At 34.5% G+C, this 16,823-nt stretch overlaps 1 protein-coding gene across 1 annotated transcript; it reads left to right on the plus strand.

The window, feature by feature from the left end:
- Positions 1-10,278: 10,278 nt before the first annotated feature.
- On the plus strand, positions 10,279-12,784 carry LOC141248752 (uncharacterized). Its single transcript, XM_073669436.1, has 2 exons — positions 10,279-10,565; positions 11,368-12,784. The coding sequence occupies exons 1-2, from the start codon at positions 10,279-10,281 to the stop codon at positions 12,782-12,784; spliced, it is 1,704 nt and encodes a 567-aa protein (XP_073525537.1).
- Positions 12,785-16,823: the final 4,039 nt, after the last annotated feature.

A 16,823-nucleotide genomic window follows, 5' to 3' on the forward strand; every position in this document is an offset into this window, starting at 1 on the left:
TCTCTGGAGAGAGTTCAATATTAGCTGTCGCGCTTTAGCGTTTTTCTCCATGAGTGCATACTCCACTAGACCCCAAGGTTTCTCGTCAGTTGCAGCGTCCACCTTTTCATATCTTTTCTCTATGATCTGCCAGCACTGGAAGTCCGTCTGCTGGATGTAATTTCTTGTCATAGTGACCTGCCATTCGAGTTCTCCTTCAATTAGGAGATGGGGCTTGTTCAGGGATATTCCAAGATGATGTTGATTCGATTCTTTCTCAGTCGGCATGGTGAGGCTTGATTTCCGATGAAGAGAAAAGAAAGAGAGAGATCTGGGATGCTTTAGACAGAGAGAACAAGAGATTCTTGAACGAAGAACACCAAGCTCTGATACCAATTGTTGGATCGGTTAAGCTTCTCCACAAGTAAAGTATTGAAACTTAGAACTTGTAACAAGTGCGGAAGAGAGAAGCTTGATTGAGTATTGATTCAAGAACACTTCTCTGTAATTCTCTCTGATTTGTGTATTGAAAAATCTCTCGAATGTGTTTACAAAAGATCGCTTCTCTCACTTTTGTCTCTCACAATGAACGAGCAACACACACAAAAACTCAGAATTACAGTTTTCGATCACTCTCTATACAAGCTACTACTTAAGCTATATATAGAAAACTGAATAAGCTAGCTAGTGAACAATAGGAATTTACAACGTGCCTAAAACCCTATTGGTCTGCAAGAAGAGAATCTTTTGGCCGTTCAGCGCTCCTCGCTACGTCCAATCTCTGCTTGACACATCACTTAGCTCGCTAACAGAATTGAAGCGCGCGTATTAACCAGCAACATACTCTGCCACGTGTACGGTCCACAATGCTCCTTGCTTCTTGCAACTTGCAACTTCAAGAAACGCATTTACACACGTGCTAAACTCGTTGCTTTGTTTATACGCGCTCTGGTTCACTTTTGGATTAAATTTCCAGTCTCTATTTAGCTCAATATCTTCAACGTCCTTAGTCTCGCTGAACTCTCGCTGAACTGAATTATCACTTAATTGATTAAGCGACCTTCAAATCACTTGATCTAGCTTCAAGCTACTTTCAATTTGCATTGAACTTCGCACATACTTGAGTCCCAATTAATTGTCTAAGTTTGTTGTCATCAAAACTAAGAAAACTAGTCAAGCTACCTCAGCTTAACTAACAACGCATAGATGTTAGGTTCCATTTTCTGCTAAACTTGGTCATAGAAGGTGTAGTCAAGCTGAAACATTGTGGTATTTCTCAACAAGTTTCAAATATAATTACTAAGGCTATGAAAGTTGAAGTATATGAGAATCTCAGGAAGAAATTTGGTCTCTTGCAGAGTGGAGCTGAAGCTGACAGTAGTCATTGATGTAGAGTGATGTTGCTGAACTCCTTTTAAACTCAATGTGGACCAATGTTGAGTTTAGGGGAGGATTTTGTTAATGTTTATGTCATTATAATTCAGTTTGTTAGAGTCATGTTATTTGCTTCATGTTATTTCATATATTATAGGAGTTAGTTGTTAGTCTTTTACTTAGTCTTTAGTATTTTTCTCTGATATTGTTTTTTTTTTTACGGGGTTATTGAGGGTGTCGGACCGCTACTAGCAAGCTTACTAATCCCCCGGCTAAGACAGCTAGCTCATCACTCCTTAGCATGATTAAATCAGGAAACAACGCAATCTACGCAACTCATGAATTTTGAACCCGCAGTTGAATATTGCACACCTCGAAAATCTCCTTCTCATTTACCATTCTGCTATCTCCCCTTGAGCTCTTTTCTCTAATATTGTTTCTAGTGTACTTAGTGGTCATTATGGAAAAGAATATACCATGATATTAGGAGTCTAGCGGGAGGCAGTTACAAAACTTATGTACTTTCGTTTATTTCAACTCTTCAATAAAGTTTATCAAAGTTTGCATGGCCAGATGATAGCATGCATTTTAGTTTAGTTTAGGTCATGTTTATTTCGTCTTAGTAGAGTCGTTTTGCGTCTTTCTAGTCTTGTTTTATCTTATTTTCATAGTTTTCTTTGTAGAGTCGGTTTCTACTCTTTTGTTTGATGATTACAGGTGATTTGGAGGCATTATTATTGGAGATCATGAGTGTCCATGGAATGGTGTTCGAGTCAAAGAATAAGCGAGGCGGGAACCTAAGGAAGAAGGGCTCAAGGAAGGACGGGAACGAACCATGACGGAGCTGCGTTGATGAGGGGCAACAGAGGGATACTCGGCCGAATATCTGCCCGAGTATCCATGAAAGAGGCCGCCATCTAAGAGGGTTACTCGGCCCATTACTCGGTCGAGTATCGGGCCGAGTTCGGCACCCCTCCTCCGAGAATTTGTGTTTTGCCTTGAAACTCTTGGACTTCTTTGGAGTTACTTTTGGATGACCTTTGGAGAGTTATAAAAAGGGGTTTTGAGAGCATGTTTAGGACCATCTATCCATCTCCCTCTCTATCTCTCTTTAGTTACTTTCAAAAAGCTAGTTTTGCAATTTGTGGAGATTATTGAAGATTTCTCAAGGATTGGAGTTTTATGTTCTAGATTGAATCAAGTATTTCTCTTATTCTCATCTAGATCTATGAATTTCTCTATTCTTATGATGTCTTTCATTTTTTCTCCCATTATGCGTAGCTAAATCCATATTTCTAGGATTGGGGTGATCCCAACAATGAATTGGTAGATTTTGTTCTTGTGTTTGTCTTTGAAAGCATGGATTCTTGTTTGATTTGATTCTAGGGTTTTTATTGAGATTGAGATTATCAATTAGAATTATATTAGGTTGAGTCTGAAAGGAGATACCTATAGATTTCAATTAGACATGGCATGAGTCTGAAAGGAGATTGTTTATGTTGGATTACCTAGAATGCGAACCCGTATAGACTTGTTTGTTCTTGTGGAGATATAAGTAATCATAGAAACCTAGGCTAGGTTGGACTTAATTGAGCACGAAAGTGGATGTTAACCCAGTCTAGTTCTAATTTCTAAGTGCCTATTAGTCTATGCTTGATTAACTTTGCACGACAGTGATTGTTAGTTGGAGTTTAGATACGTCTACTATTGTCTGAAAGGAATTAGTAGATATATTTGATTGCTTACCGTCAAACAAAGTCCGTGCTATTATTTTATAAACGCATCTTGTAATCTACCAAGAAGTTGTTGTGGTGATCCTTAATCCTAGATATTTCTCATTCGCATATATTTCCAAAAGTTGTGTTTTCTTATTTTCGTAGCATAATCATCATATTATCTTATTAAGACTTAGCTTACCAGTTTAGTTACAAAAGATACTACTTTGTCCTCGTGGAAACGACACTTGAAAAGTTACAATTGATCTCATACACTTGTGGGTAGGTTTAGCCCTATCACCAGATTCACTCTCAATTGACACACCTTACATAACCTTTTTCATCAAGATTAATTACATAATGTGCATATCGATCAGAACAATGAGACAATTTTTTGCTTTAGACTCGTCTTCTTCTATGCTATCCTTCAAGTTTTGTTCATTATGATGATATAAAATTGTCTTTTAATTAAAAGAAGAATACTCCTAAATAAATGGTAAATAAGAACTCCCTTTAATTGTTCTTCCTAATCTCTCAATCTCCCACAAATCTAGCTAGCTAGGTCCGAATTTTCCGAACAACTTCCTGCCTTCCCGGCAAGATTTCGATGGAATCCAATCACTATTTGTATCGGATTATGGGAGTATTATCTTTGTCACTGCGAGCACTTGCTCGTAGTAGGTTCGAATCAAATGGGTTCGTGTCGTTTAAGAGTTCAACGATAGCGTTAGAGCTCGTATTAATGGTCATGCTTTCCTTCTCTTGTGCTTAGAACCGAGATTCTATAAAAGGAGCTTCGCGGAATAATTCTTAGACAACTTTCAAAGCAATTCTACGAGTCTCTATCACCCCATTCCCTTTGTTTACCATCAAGTATGAGAATAGTAGTCACAACGTAGGATCACAAGCTTTGATATTGAGTGAAGCAATTTGGAGAAGTTTTTAATTGTATCTTGGGATTTTAAACACTGGTAATCGTCTCTGTAACGGGAAATTTTTTCAAAAAAATGACAATTGGACTTGTATGTTGGGCCGAACTGCACTTATGCTCTCGTACACCCCTTGTTCTTGTTGGATGTAGGGTCCATGTAATTTGACATGGTATCAGGGACATGTTTCGGCCTTGGGCTCCATCCATGAACTTGTTGAGACAATGGTTATAAAGAGTATAAGATGCCTACCCACACTTGTTTGTTCAAGTGTCAACTGGTCACTTAAGGCTCGTTACACTTGCAAAGGAGTGCTGAAATTATGGAAGTTGGGACATAAAATGCCTAATATATAATCTCTTGGATTACTCCTTTTATGCAATTGATTTTAGGATAAACACATTGAACTTGTATCTTGGTCCGGATTACGCTTATGTACCCATACCTGCATGACTCCCTTATTCGTGGTGGACATACTGATCATATAATTTGTCTCGTACTCACCATTGCACTCGATTTCAGTATACACCATTCACATTCTTTATTTATGACTATATTGATAGATTATTTAGTGTTTGAATTTAAAGTTTCAACAAGGTCTCTTTAGAGTAATAGAACAGGATTACGGGCTTCTCATTGAAGAATTTGCACTATAATTATAATGAATTAAAATTATCCGATTTTATAAAGGTTATATTCGACCTGAGTCTATAGATAATATTTGAGATTTAGCCCAACTCTTATAATTAACAAGTCGTGATTAAACATGCGTATCTCATACTAGGCTACACATGAAATTACGAATAAATTTAACCACAAAAGAAATATGCTCCAGATATAAAAGTATATAATTCCATGGATTGTTTTTTTCCCAAATTTCCAAATATAGATAAACATTCCATGTTATCATCACCTGATGCATGTCCTCATCTAGTATTATCTTATTTTAGACAAAACGAAGTGTCTTTCCACTTTAACTTTCAATGATTAATTAAGATTCATATTAGGGCGAGAATAGTCATTCCATGCAATAAACTATTCTCTAGAGGGTTATTCAAAAAACAATTTTTATGAAATGTGTTTTAAAGATACATAATAAATTTTATTTTAGAAGTTATAATCTTAAAAAGAAAAATAGTTCGCTATAAAATCTTATTTATTCTAATATTATAACAGTTATTTAATTTATAATCTAAGGATATGTGGTAATAGAAAAAATTAATCCTTAAGTCAAAAGATAAAATCATTAAATCAATTAAGTATAATATAATAGGACTTAGCATGGATCCGGTAAACTGAATTTTTTACTCGTATCAAACCGAAATCAAATATTTCGGTTCGGGTATCGGTTTAGCAATCCTAGAAATTTGATTTTTGGATCAGTTCGGTTTTTCGGGCCGGTCGGGTAAAACCAAAACTAAAAAATAAATGAAATAGTATGAATTATAATAATCCCTTGAAATTTGGGCACAATATGGTAGGTTTATGAATATACATACTTACGTAGTAATTTGGGATTAAATAATATGCATTACAATATGTGTAACACTAAGAGTGTTACACATATTATGATGCAAATGGAAGAAGATAACCTATCTTACACTCATTTACTTATTCATTTTTTACTGTATTTTTTACATTTTGACGCTAATTAATAAGTACATTTATCTTTATATTTCATAGATTTTGAGAAAAACATGACATTACTTAGCTAGGCGAGTATGAGTGAATGGTCTACACAATTTCTCAACAAACTAGAGGTTCTATCTTATCTTCATGATTTACTTTTGATTTTCAAATCAACTACTTTGTTTGTTGATGTGTATGTATGCAACTATTTTTATTTATTTTACTTTTTATAAACATGGTGCAATGAACTCTTGGAGTCTTACAATTGACAAGGAAACCTCATTTCATTGGAGTTGCAAAGAGAGAAAAGATTGTTATTATTTAGCAAAATATTGACATTGTTTTGAACATTTATGTGTTTTGTTTGGAATATGTTATTTTGTATTTGGATATGAACTTTGAAATTTAAACTTGATATTGATATTTGACCATTTAAGTAGTACTATGTTATTTTGATTTTTGAGACATCATTTATAAAACTTCATTACGATAATGACAAAGTTAAATCATTTATTAAATTTCATTACGATAATTGTCAAATATGTGTAAAACTAAGAGTGTTACACATATTGGACTGTTTCGATTTTTACCCAAACTAACCCTATCCAATATACTTTGGATTGGTTATCGGTTTGACATTTTTAAGGTTTCGGTTTTTGGTTCAGTTCGGTTTTATTAGATCGGTTCGGTTTTTGACCCATGCTCACCCCTAAATATAGATTTCTTAATTTAGTGTCTTATTTCTTAATCTAATGTTAGAAAAATCGATGTTATTATTAATAAACGCTTTCTAAATATAGATCTTGATCTATGTCCTTACAACAAGAAAAACCATTAAAATAAATATCACATATCAGAATTCCGGATATAAACATGTCTTAATAAATAAACTCATAAATTTTCTCTGTTTATTGAGCATTGATGAAACTCCAAGTTTGTAGGCTGAGCTGAAATGTGTTAATCTATTCGTACGTGTATAGGAAATAAAATCTTTTCAAATATTTTTTATTTAAATTGAGATGGTGCGAGATTGTATGGAATGGTACTCAGTTGAGAAAGTGGTCCTTTCTTTGTTGACTTGCATCACTTAATCGACTCATACTAAGTCCAATATGCGTAGATGGGCTGCGACAGGGAATGATAGATGTGTCTTATATGGGGGAGGAAGTGAGACTATGCAACACTTATGGTTTGAGTGCAGAGTTGTCGCTGATATCTTGGCTAATGTTATGACCTGGCAGGGTGTGTCGTCTCGACATTCTTCTTTGCACGCTTGGTGGGATTGGTTCGCAGTATGTTCGAGACGATCAAACAATATATTTCATTATTTCTTACCTGCTTACTTGCTCTTATGGGTGTTATTTATCATGAGGTGAGTTCCGGTGAAAACAACCCTTATGGTGTGAAGTGCGAAGCATGTTGAGCCATTAGATTAGAAAATGGAGGGCTGAGATTAAAAGATGGACTTTTTAATGAATCCACGCGGTGGCATTTTTGTAATTAATGGTGAACTGTTATTTATATTTTTTTTACGTTTTCTAGGTGATTTTTTTATCCCTTTAGATGTGAACATTAGCGTGTTATATGTGAACATTAGTGTGTTATATGTGTACGCGAGAAAGTTCACACTTCACACCATAAGGATTGTTTTCACCGGATCCTTATTCTATTCATCATACGTGGAAATTGTCTAATTATATAATCTTTAACAAAACTAGTGTGAATGTAATAGTAACTAGAGACATTATTAATACTTATCGCTTTAGGATGGTGCATAAGCTTAATACTAGAAATAAAAGAAGGAGAGCTATATTGAGCAGGATGTATGAACACTAAAATTTTGGGGGTGATATTAATGAAATTTATTACCATTTGGCAAAGACATGCGTGGATATTGAATTGAAAATTAAGATAAATCAGTTTAAATACACGATTAAAAAAAAGAAATCAAAGTAGTGTGAAAAAGATTGGCAATTGTTGTGGGCCGGTGACCGGTCCCTGCGTGCACTCTTTCAAACTTAGGTAAATAGATAAAGCACGGTAAAGACCAAACAACCATATGATAGTAAAGCATTCATATGATTATGATCTCATCTCATCTCATAAAATTGTTACTACCTCTTTGTTATTTTGTTACTACTATTCACTAATCGTACACATACTCGTAATTATTTTATAAAAATCTCTGTATAGATCTTACTTTAAGATGAAAAAAATATTACTATCTCGGGTTCATTATGTGATTGTCGATTTCGAAATGAAATTAAGAAATTTATTACTGAGACAAATCCAGGTGTGATCAGAAAGAAAAATAGTTTATTAAAAGGAGAAAAGGCATTGAAGATTCCACGGCTAGTTGAGAGAAGTTACACAAAATAAAATAATTGAGGGGTCAAGCATGAAATCGACAGGCGGATCCCTAAAAAATACGGAGTACATATATATTAATTAAACAAAAATAAACAATCTATTACCGAGGAGTTATTTTCATTAGACTTCAATTACTAATTATTGATTATTAGTTTAACTCAGCTCTAATTCTAGCTCAGTATGATAAACAAAACCATGATAATTTTAGTTTGGTTGATGAATTTAATATTTCTTATATTGTATTAAAGACGAGATGGGTTTGGTTCCGGTTCCTGGAAAATAGGAATTGGAATCGGGACCGTATAACCATGGGAACGGGTTTCCCGCGGTTCCGGAACCCCTGGTTCTAGCTCCCGTTCGGTTCTGGAACCCTCAGTTCTGGTTCCGGTTCCGAAACTGGGTACTTTTATTTATCAAAAAAAAGTTAAAACAATTTTTTTAAATAAGTAAAATAATTTTTTTATTAAAATAAATTCATTGTACTTTTATAATAAATATTTTTCTTATAATTTTATTAAAACATACAATTTTTATCATTTATAACTAAATTCCATCATATACTTATATTATAGTTTATAAGTAATTAAGTATATGCTTTATTAAAACTATTTCCTTATAAAACACCGATTTATGTTTAAATAAATTATTCTAAAATATGTCATCATGTTTTAATATGTTATACGAGTCGTCTACCGGTCTAAGTAATAAATACTTATCTACCGAACTTTATACATAATGCAAACAATTCTTATGCACAGTTATGAGTAAAGCTTGATTAATAAGTATTACTGCACTTGACATTAAGTTATTATATGATTTATTCACTAAATACTAACTAAAAAGATATTAAAATGCAAGCATTATTAATTCGGAGTTGTTGGCGACGCCGTCACCTAACCTAGTTCCTCTGGTGACACCCAGTCAACGTGTTTACTTAAAATAAATAAGTAAACTTAAAACTATAATAATCTTAAAACTATAAACACTTTAAAAGTTACTAAGTTAAGTTAACTTAAACTTATTTAGATTTAAATTATTTAACAAACCTTAATTTTTTATTTTTTTTAAACTTCTAGAACCGGCGGTTCCAAAGTTCCACATATCATAGAATCGGAACCGGCTAGTGACCGGTTTTATCGGTTCATGATCTGGTTCCAGTTCGGTTCCACAATTCCGGTTCTAGAAGTGTCATCTCTAACCTTAATAAAATACTCTTCCATCCCAAAAAGAATTTTCCACTTACTATATTTGTTGTCTCAAAATAATCTTTCCATTTTCATTTTTGAAAGTAGATTACAATCATTTTTACTCTTTTTAAATACACTTTTACTTCATTCAACACACTTTTTGATCATCTAACATTACTTTATCTCCATCCAATATATTTCTCTCTCTTCTACAATACATTACATTTTTCATCAACAATTATTATCATCATTTTACCTTAATTTCCGTAAAAAAATCTCGATGAGAAGTTATTTTAGGGATGGAGGAAGTAGATGTCATTAAGTGAGATTCTCTCTCTTCTACAATATTACATTTCTCATCAACAATTATTATCATCAACTTTACCTTAATTTTCGTAAAATATTCTCAACGAGAAATTATTTTAGGGATGGAGGGAGTAGATGTCATTAAGTGAGATTCCGATATATTTTGGAAAATTACCTTGTTCATTAATAATATCATGTATCTATTTTCTTCCAATTATAGTAGTTTTTTTCTTTTACGGAGAAAGAAAAACAAGGTACTGACTTCTTCTCAATTATAAACTTACTCTCTATATATAAATATATGTCATTTTAGAACAATTTTATTAGAATAAATCCATGTTATTTTATTATATTTAATCGCTATATTATTATATTAAAACTATTTTATTTATCTAAATATTATTTTCAATAATAATTATAAAGTTGATCTAAATCGAAAGCAAAATACCACAATAATTTATTTTAGACAAATGAAGTATTTATACTAATAAACATAAATATAATAATTTGACCGCACCGCAAGACATCATCCTCATCTCCAGCGTTTAGAACACCTTCTTTTTCATATATTAATGAATTCACCCGATCTTTTGCTGGTGCTATTGCATTTTCGGAGAGCTATTTTTATTTCTGCATTTTCCATATTTATCAGCTGTAATTGGGGCTGGAGGAGAGAGAAGGAGGCATTGCGTAGGGAGAAAAACCCCAACGCCATAGCCGCATATACCTTAGCTTAACTAAGCTAATCCAATTCAGTTGAATTCTTCAATGATTTGCGCATTCGGATCCATGCTACAGCCAGGAGCGGAAACTTCTACCACCGGAGAAGCTTCACCGGCAGCCAACGGAGCACATAGAGCCGGCGGAGCTCATGAACCGAGCTCTGCAATAGTACCTATCAGAGACGAAGAGAGTAAAGGTCGAAGCGGTGGAGGAGAGGAATCAGGCGGCGGAGGAAGCGGCGGTAGTCGGTGGCCGAGGCAGGAAACGCTAGCTCTGCTGCAGATTAGGTCGGACATGGACGCCGTTTTCCGTGATTCAAGCCACAAAGGTCCTCTTTGGGAGGAGATTTCAAGGTTAGATTTAAATTTCATGTTTATCGCATCAGAAAAGGGGAATCGATTAGCTATTTCTTTGAATTGGTATTGATTTGATGAAGCTGATTTTGTTTTTGATTCTTCAATCAACGAATTTGGATAAAAATCACTTTTCCGATTCGGCAGTTTTACCGTATAGCTAGTCCCTATCCAATTTGTTTTGACTTCAAAGTGCAATTACAGCTTGCAAGCAAGTGTTCTTGTGAAGCATTCGATTCTTCGTCTTCTAGCTTTTTATATTATCTATCTTGCTCGATATCTATCCTCTCCGAGCTGGCAAGTAACATGCAACAATTTCAACAATTGAATTTCTCACCAGCTAATTTGTCCTCGCTTGCTGTTCAATTTATTTCCTGCTAATGAATATCATGAACTATGTAAAAATCAGTTACAGTTCGAATTCAGTGTGAATTAAACGGATTTAATCACGCAAGAAAAGATTCATTTCTTGTTTATACGGAGTACGTGCCAAGTCTCCTTGCTTGCTACAAATCTTTCTTTACCTTTTCTCTCTCTTTATTTTTACCTTTATTTTTTCTTTTATCGCCATTGATGTCGTTCGGATGATGCAGATTTGTACATTTAATTTTGTAATGTATTATTATCTTCATCATTCGTATCAAGACATTGCTGTAAAAATTGGTTCATGAATTGTGTAATTTTATGTACCTGTAATGGTTGAAAATAAATGCTGAATGTAAGTATCTTTGAAGGTTCAACTCATCTATTGTTTGAAGCAGCAAGTTCATAGCTTAAACTTTTTCGTCGAAATTTGAATCAGGAAAATGGCGGAGTCGGGATTTCGCCGGAGCGCCAAAAAGTGCAGAGAGAAATTCGAGAACGTGTACAAGTACCACAAGCGCACGAAAGACGGTCGATCCAGCAAATCCGACGGCAAAACCTACAGATTCTTCGACCAATTGGAAGCGCTGGAGGCCGCCAATTCCTCACCGTCGTTTCTCCCGCCGGTTGAGTCCGGCGCCGTTCCAATCGCAATGGCAATGCCACCTCGGCCACCTCAACCGCCAACAACTCCGGCTGTTAATACGATTTCAATTACTCAGCCACAGGTGACAAGTACTGTTTTATCGGCCACGCAGCCGCTCGTCCCGACGGTAGTGAGTCCGGCACCGACGATCCATCACGTGCCGGCGCTGCAAGCTGCGAAAAATGCGAATCCGATGAATTTCCCGAGCTCGACATCGGGAACTCCGTCGTCCTCGTCGTCGACATCGTCGGATGAAGATGTGATGAAAGGGATGAGTAGATCTAAGAGAAAGCGGAAGTGGAAAGGCTTCTTCGAGAAGCTAGCAAGGGATGTGATGGAGAAGCAAGAGGATCTCCAGAGGAAGTTTCTGGAAGCTATCGAGAAGAGAGAGAATGATCGGAGGGTTAGGGATGAAGCTTGGAAGGCTCAGGAGTTAGCAAGACTGAAACGCGAACACGATGTCCTCGTCCAAGAGCGATCCGCCATAGCCGCCAAGGATGCCGCTCTGGTCGCCTTCCTCCAGAAGCTTTCCGATCAGAAGCAGATCCCAATTCCAGCCAACCTCCTCGTCAAGTCGTCCCAACCTCCTCCACCGCCAACTCCGACTACTCCGGCGCCGCAATCTGCTCCCGTCTCGCAACCAACGGAAACGAATTTCACAACTCCGGTAGCAATGGCGACGAAGAACCGGAGTAATGGTGGATCAGATCCGAGTAGCGGCGGGAGCTCGTCACGGTGGCCGAAATCGGAGATTGACGCGTTGATTAAACTGAGGACTAATATGGATCACAGATACCAGGAGAATGGCCCTAAGGGAGCATTATGGGAGGAGATCTCCGGCGAGATGAAGAAGTTGGGGTACAACCGGAACGCCAAGAGATGCAAAGAGAAGTGGGAGAATATAAACAAATACTTCAAGAAGGTGAAGGAAAACAACAAGAGAAGGCGGGAGGATTCGAAAACTTGCCCTTATTACAGCCAGCTCGAGGCGTTATACAGGGAGAAGAAGCCGAAGCAGCTTACTCTACCGCCAATATCGGTTCAACCGGAGCAACAGTGGCCGCTACACGATCCGAACGAAAACTTGGATCACGATGATGAAGACGATGATGATGAGTATGATGACGACGATGATATGGAGGGAGGCTATGAGATTGTGGCCAACAACAGCAATGCCGGCGGTGCTACGTCGGCGATGGAAACGAGTTGAAGATATTTAATGGATCAAGAGAGAGATTTAATTAAATAATAATTGGGATCAGGTAAATTTCTAGGTGCTATACACAGACAAGATCGGCGTGGAAGTCGATGTGGGATAAAGGAGACGGCGGCGGAGAGGCCGAGATTCCGGTGTTGGTAAAATGGTGCATTTACCGAAAGTGGGGGAGACAGATTTCTACCGGATCGGTAACTGCAAGGTTACTGCGTGTTGTTACAGTGGGGCTATACATTTTCCTTTTTTGGGTATTTAATTTTACAAGTCTTTGGGTTTTTTTTGCCTGTTTTTAGAATTCTGGGTATAATTTGTTTATTTTTTGCAACATAAATAAGGTGAGGGTCAGAGGGCAGGGAAATTGGTGATTCAGAGGAATAAAAAACAAATCAGACAATCAGTTCAGTTCAGTCATCTGTTTTCTTTTTTTATTCTGTTTTTTTTTACAGTAATTCTGGAGTGTAAGACGCTAGGTGTGGTTACTTGTGCTTGATTTCCAATTGTGAATACTGAATACACACTAGTCTCATCTTTTTTTCTTTCTTTTTTTCTGTTCACCTTCATGAAATTGTGATTTTATGATTTATTTTTAATTAAGATTGTCACATTCTAATTTTCTTGTATGCCATATCTTCCTCAAATAATAGTGAGTAACTCAAGAACAAAAGAAGTACTATGCTCCCTCCGTTCTATTTCTATTTCTATTTTATTGATATTTTATGCTTATTGATGTATATTTTGGCTGTTAAGATATCCAGTTGTATGATGGTAAATATACATTTTTTATTGTTAAAATATTAACTGAAATAAATTAAATAAGATCACACTTAAGTTATAACTATATTTTTATTATATACTGAGAGAAATCACGAACATTATTATTTTGAAAAATATGCCGAACACTATGAGATGAAGGAGTATAATTTATGTACAATATACTTTTATTATGAGTAGAAATTGTATATTTATTTTTCTTCTATCCTTTTTTTAACTGGTTGTGGTTAGTCCCCTCTACTAAAATTAAAATATTGAAATATATATGTACCTTCTTGGTTTAGTTTTTGTAATGTTTGTTAAAAAATAATTTATCAAAATCGATCAATCAACCACAACATATTGAGTGTAAATGTCTTGTTTATGTTATTACTCAAATAACTTGTCTGTGTATGCACTTATATTATGAATATGTATAAACTGACAGATGAAAGTATAGATTCACATGAAAATATTTTGTGCATATGTCAATAACTTTACATGCATATTACTCAATTATTATGAAGCTTTACACATATAAGCATACATTTTTGTTGGAGCTTTTTGCCATAATACAAAATACGGTGTAAATTAAAAGATAATTTAATCTAAACCAAGTGGTCTGAGGTGATTTATTTGCCATGTATTTGAAATGAATAGAGTTGGTTAGAACTTTTTAATAGGAATTTCGCCGAATAAGTTTGAAATAATATGTAAAGATCTTGTATATTTTGTGTGAGATAACTCTTAGTTTGTAAAAAACATCTATAAAACACCATTAACTAAGAAAACCGAATTATCTTCAACCACCTTATAACTAATTAAGAAGGAGAAAGAAAAATAAAAACAATATTTATAGTGAACGCGAAGAGAGGAGGAAAAATCAATTTATTACATGACACACAAAACCAATTCAGATTTTCAATTCATCGATCAAGAAATCAGGCATGTTTTTTCCATGACATATAAAATCAATATGCCCACAATCAAAGCCTTCAATTTAATAAAATTTAGAATGAAACTATAAATCCCAAAATTCACATTAACCCTAATAGGAAATCACTTAATTACTCAGGCTTATTCAAAGTCCCGAATTCAATTACTGTTTTTCATTTGTTCAAATTATTAGGAGTATATCTTTTCTTCAAATATAATTCATTGTATCTAAATTATTTATAAAAATGTTTAGAAACCAAAACCCTAGAGTGGAACAATAAGGGTCCGTTCGGCAAAGTCACTTATAATGACATTATCATTTATAAGTACACTTTTTAAGAAAATGGTGTTCGGCAAAATCAGATTATAATGTCATTTTTCTAGAAAACTCTTTTACTTTTTTGACACGTATTACGATGTAATAAAATCTCTTATTTTATATAATTCCATTATAATTAAAAATGTGTGTAAGACGAACCAACCCCAAACCCATAAAAAAAAATGTGGATCAATTGCAAAAGAAAATTTAACCAGAAAGATAATTTTTCTAAATGAGATTATACCATTATAGTAATCACAATATTTAAGGGAAAACCTTTACAAATAATTTTTTTAATATTGAATTACATGACACCAAAATCACAAAATACTGCATAAATACTTTCTAAAATTAGAATGGTTACTATAGTTGTCAAACGTAAGAATCCAAACAATCAAAAAAATAAAAACGAAACGAAATTGTAGATAATGGAATGACCGCCGAAAGTTTCGTAAATAAAGGGGTAAAAATAACTTGTGTGGTCCTTCGACTTCGAGAGAATTGTTGAAAAAAAATAGAGTACGGATTAATAAGGAAGATTGCGGGCCACTGAACCCGGTAAGGCGGGGGGCGCGGGGCCCACTGCTTTCTTCTAAGATTCCCTCTCCTGTTATAATTCCTGATTAATCATTTAATTAAGCGTACTAAGCTGAAATTTATGCAACCTTCCCACGTGCTCACTTCTCCAACTTATTCTTCCCTACTTAATCATTAATCAACTCATTAATCCACCAATAATCAATATTCATTTCTTCCAACACCCCCAGCAAGCCTGTTAATTTGACATTAGAACTACCCTCATCAAATTCCACTACAAACCGTCTCTAAAGGAGAGTTTAGGAAGTTAAAAATGAATAATTTGATTAAGCAATAACAAAATTACAAAATCAGTTATCCAATTGAAAAGTCAATTCTCTCTCATAAGTTGGCCGCTCGGTCCTAATCTAATCTAATCTCCTATCTCAGACTAATTATCTAATACAAAATTTATACCTACCAACAAGAATTCATAACAAAATTGATGATATTAATGAAAACATTGGAATAAATATACACCAAAATCAAGATCACTTATTTCATGAGAATCAATCTGTCAACCTAAAACTCAAGGTGGAATAGGTTTACATAAGGCGGAAGATATTAACATTTCTCTTCAAATGAAACTACTTTGGAAACTTATTACAGATGAAAATAGTATATGGGTCAAACTCATTACAGAAAAGATCTTAAAAATAAATATATCCTAAATTACAACAAAAAGTCAAAACATTCATGGCAATTTGGACGTCTTCTATATCTAAGAGATAAATTTAAAGATGAATTATTCTGGATAATGGGTAACGGTAAAAGTAACAATTTTTGGAACGACAATTGGGTCGAAAATATTAATATTAAAAATTGCTTCAATCCAATTTTACATAACTATAATACAAAGGCCTCAAAATTTGTTACTTCTAACAAGAATCGAGATCCATTAAAACTTGCAACTATTTTGCCCATTAACATTGTAAATCAAATCATAAAAATCTATATCCCATCTTCAGATATCGAAGATAAACAAATATGGAAATTACCAAGCTCAGGTGAATTCAACATGAAGAGCGCTATTGAATTAACCAAGAAAAACTCAACCTGCCCTAACTCGGATATTTTTAACAAAATGTGGAACCTTTCATTACCCCCTAAAATAAAAATATTTTTGTGGAAAGCCCTTTCAAACTGTCTACCAACTACAGAAAGATTAAACAAATATTTCAATAGAGTTCCAAACTATTGCACCCCGTGTAATTCTCCTATTGAAACAACTTCTCATTTCTTTTTTGGATACCCTATAACTATCAAAATGATAAAAAAAACTATAGAACAACAAACAGGAAAAAATATTAATGTTAGGTGTTCTAATAACTTTCTTGATGACTTCACCCATTTCTTTACTAATAATAAAAACATAGATATAATATACTTCCTATGGTATGAACTATGGAGAGATCGAAACAGACAAATCTTTAACAATAACAACAATAAAAA

Source organism: Phyllobates terribilis, unplaced genomic scaffold (genome assembly GCF_046119375.1).
Source record: "Phyllobates terribilis strain yellow unplaced genomic scaffold, ASM4611937v1 Scaffold_4040__1_contigs__length_65999, whole genome shotgun sequence".
Taxonomy (NCBI): Eukaryota; Metazoa; Chordata; class Amphibia; order Anura; family Dendrobatidae; genus Phyllobates; species Phyllobates terribilis.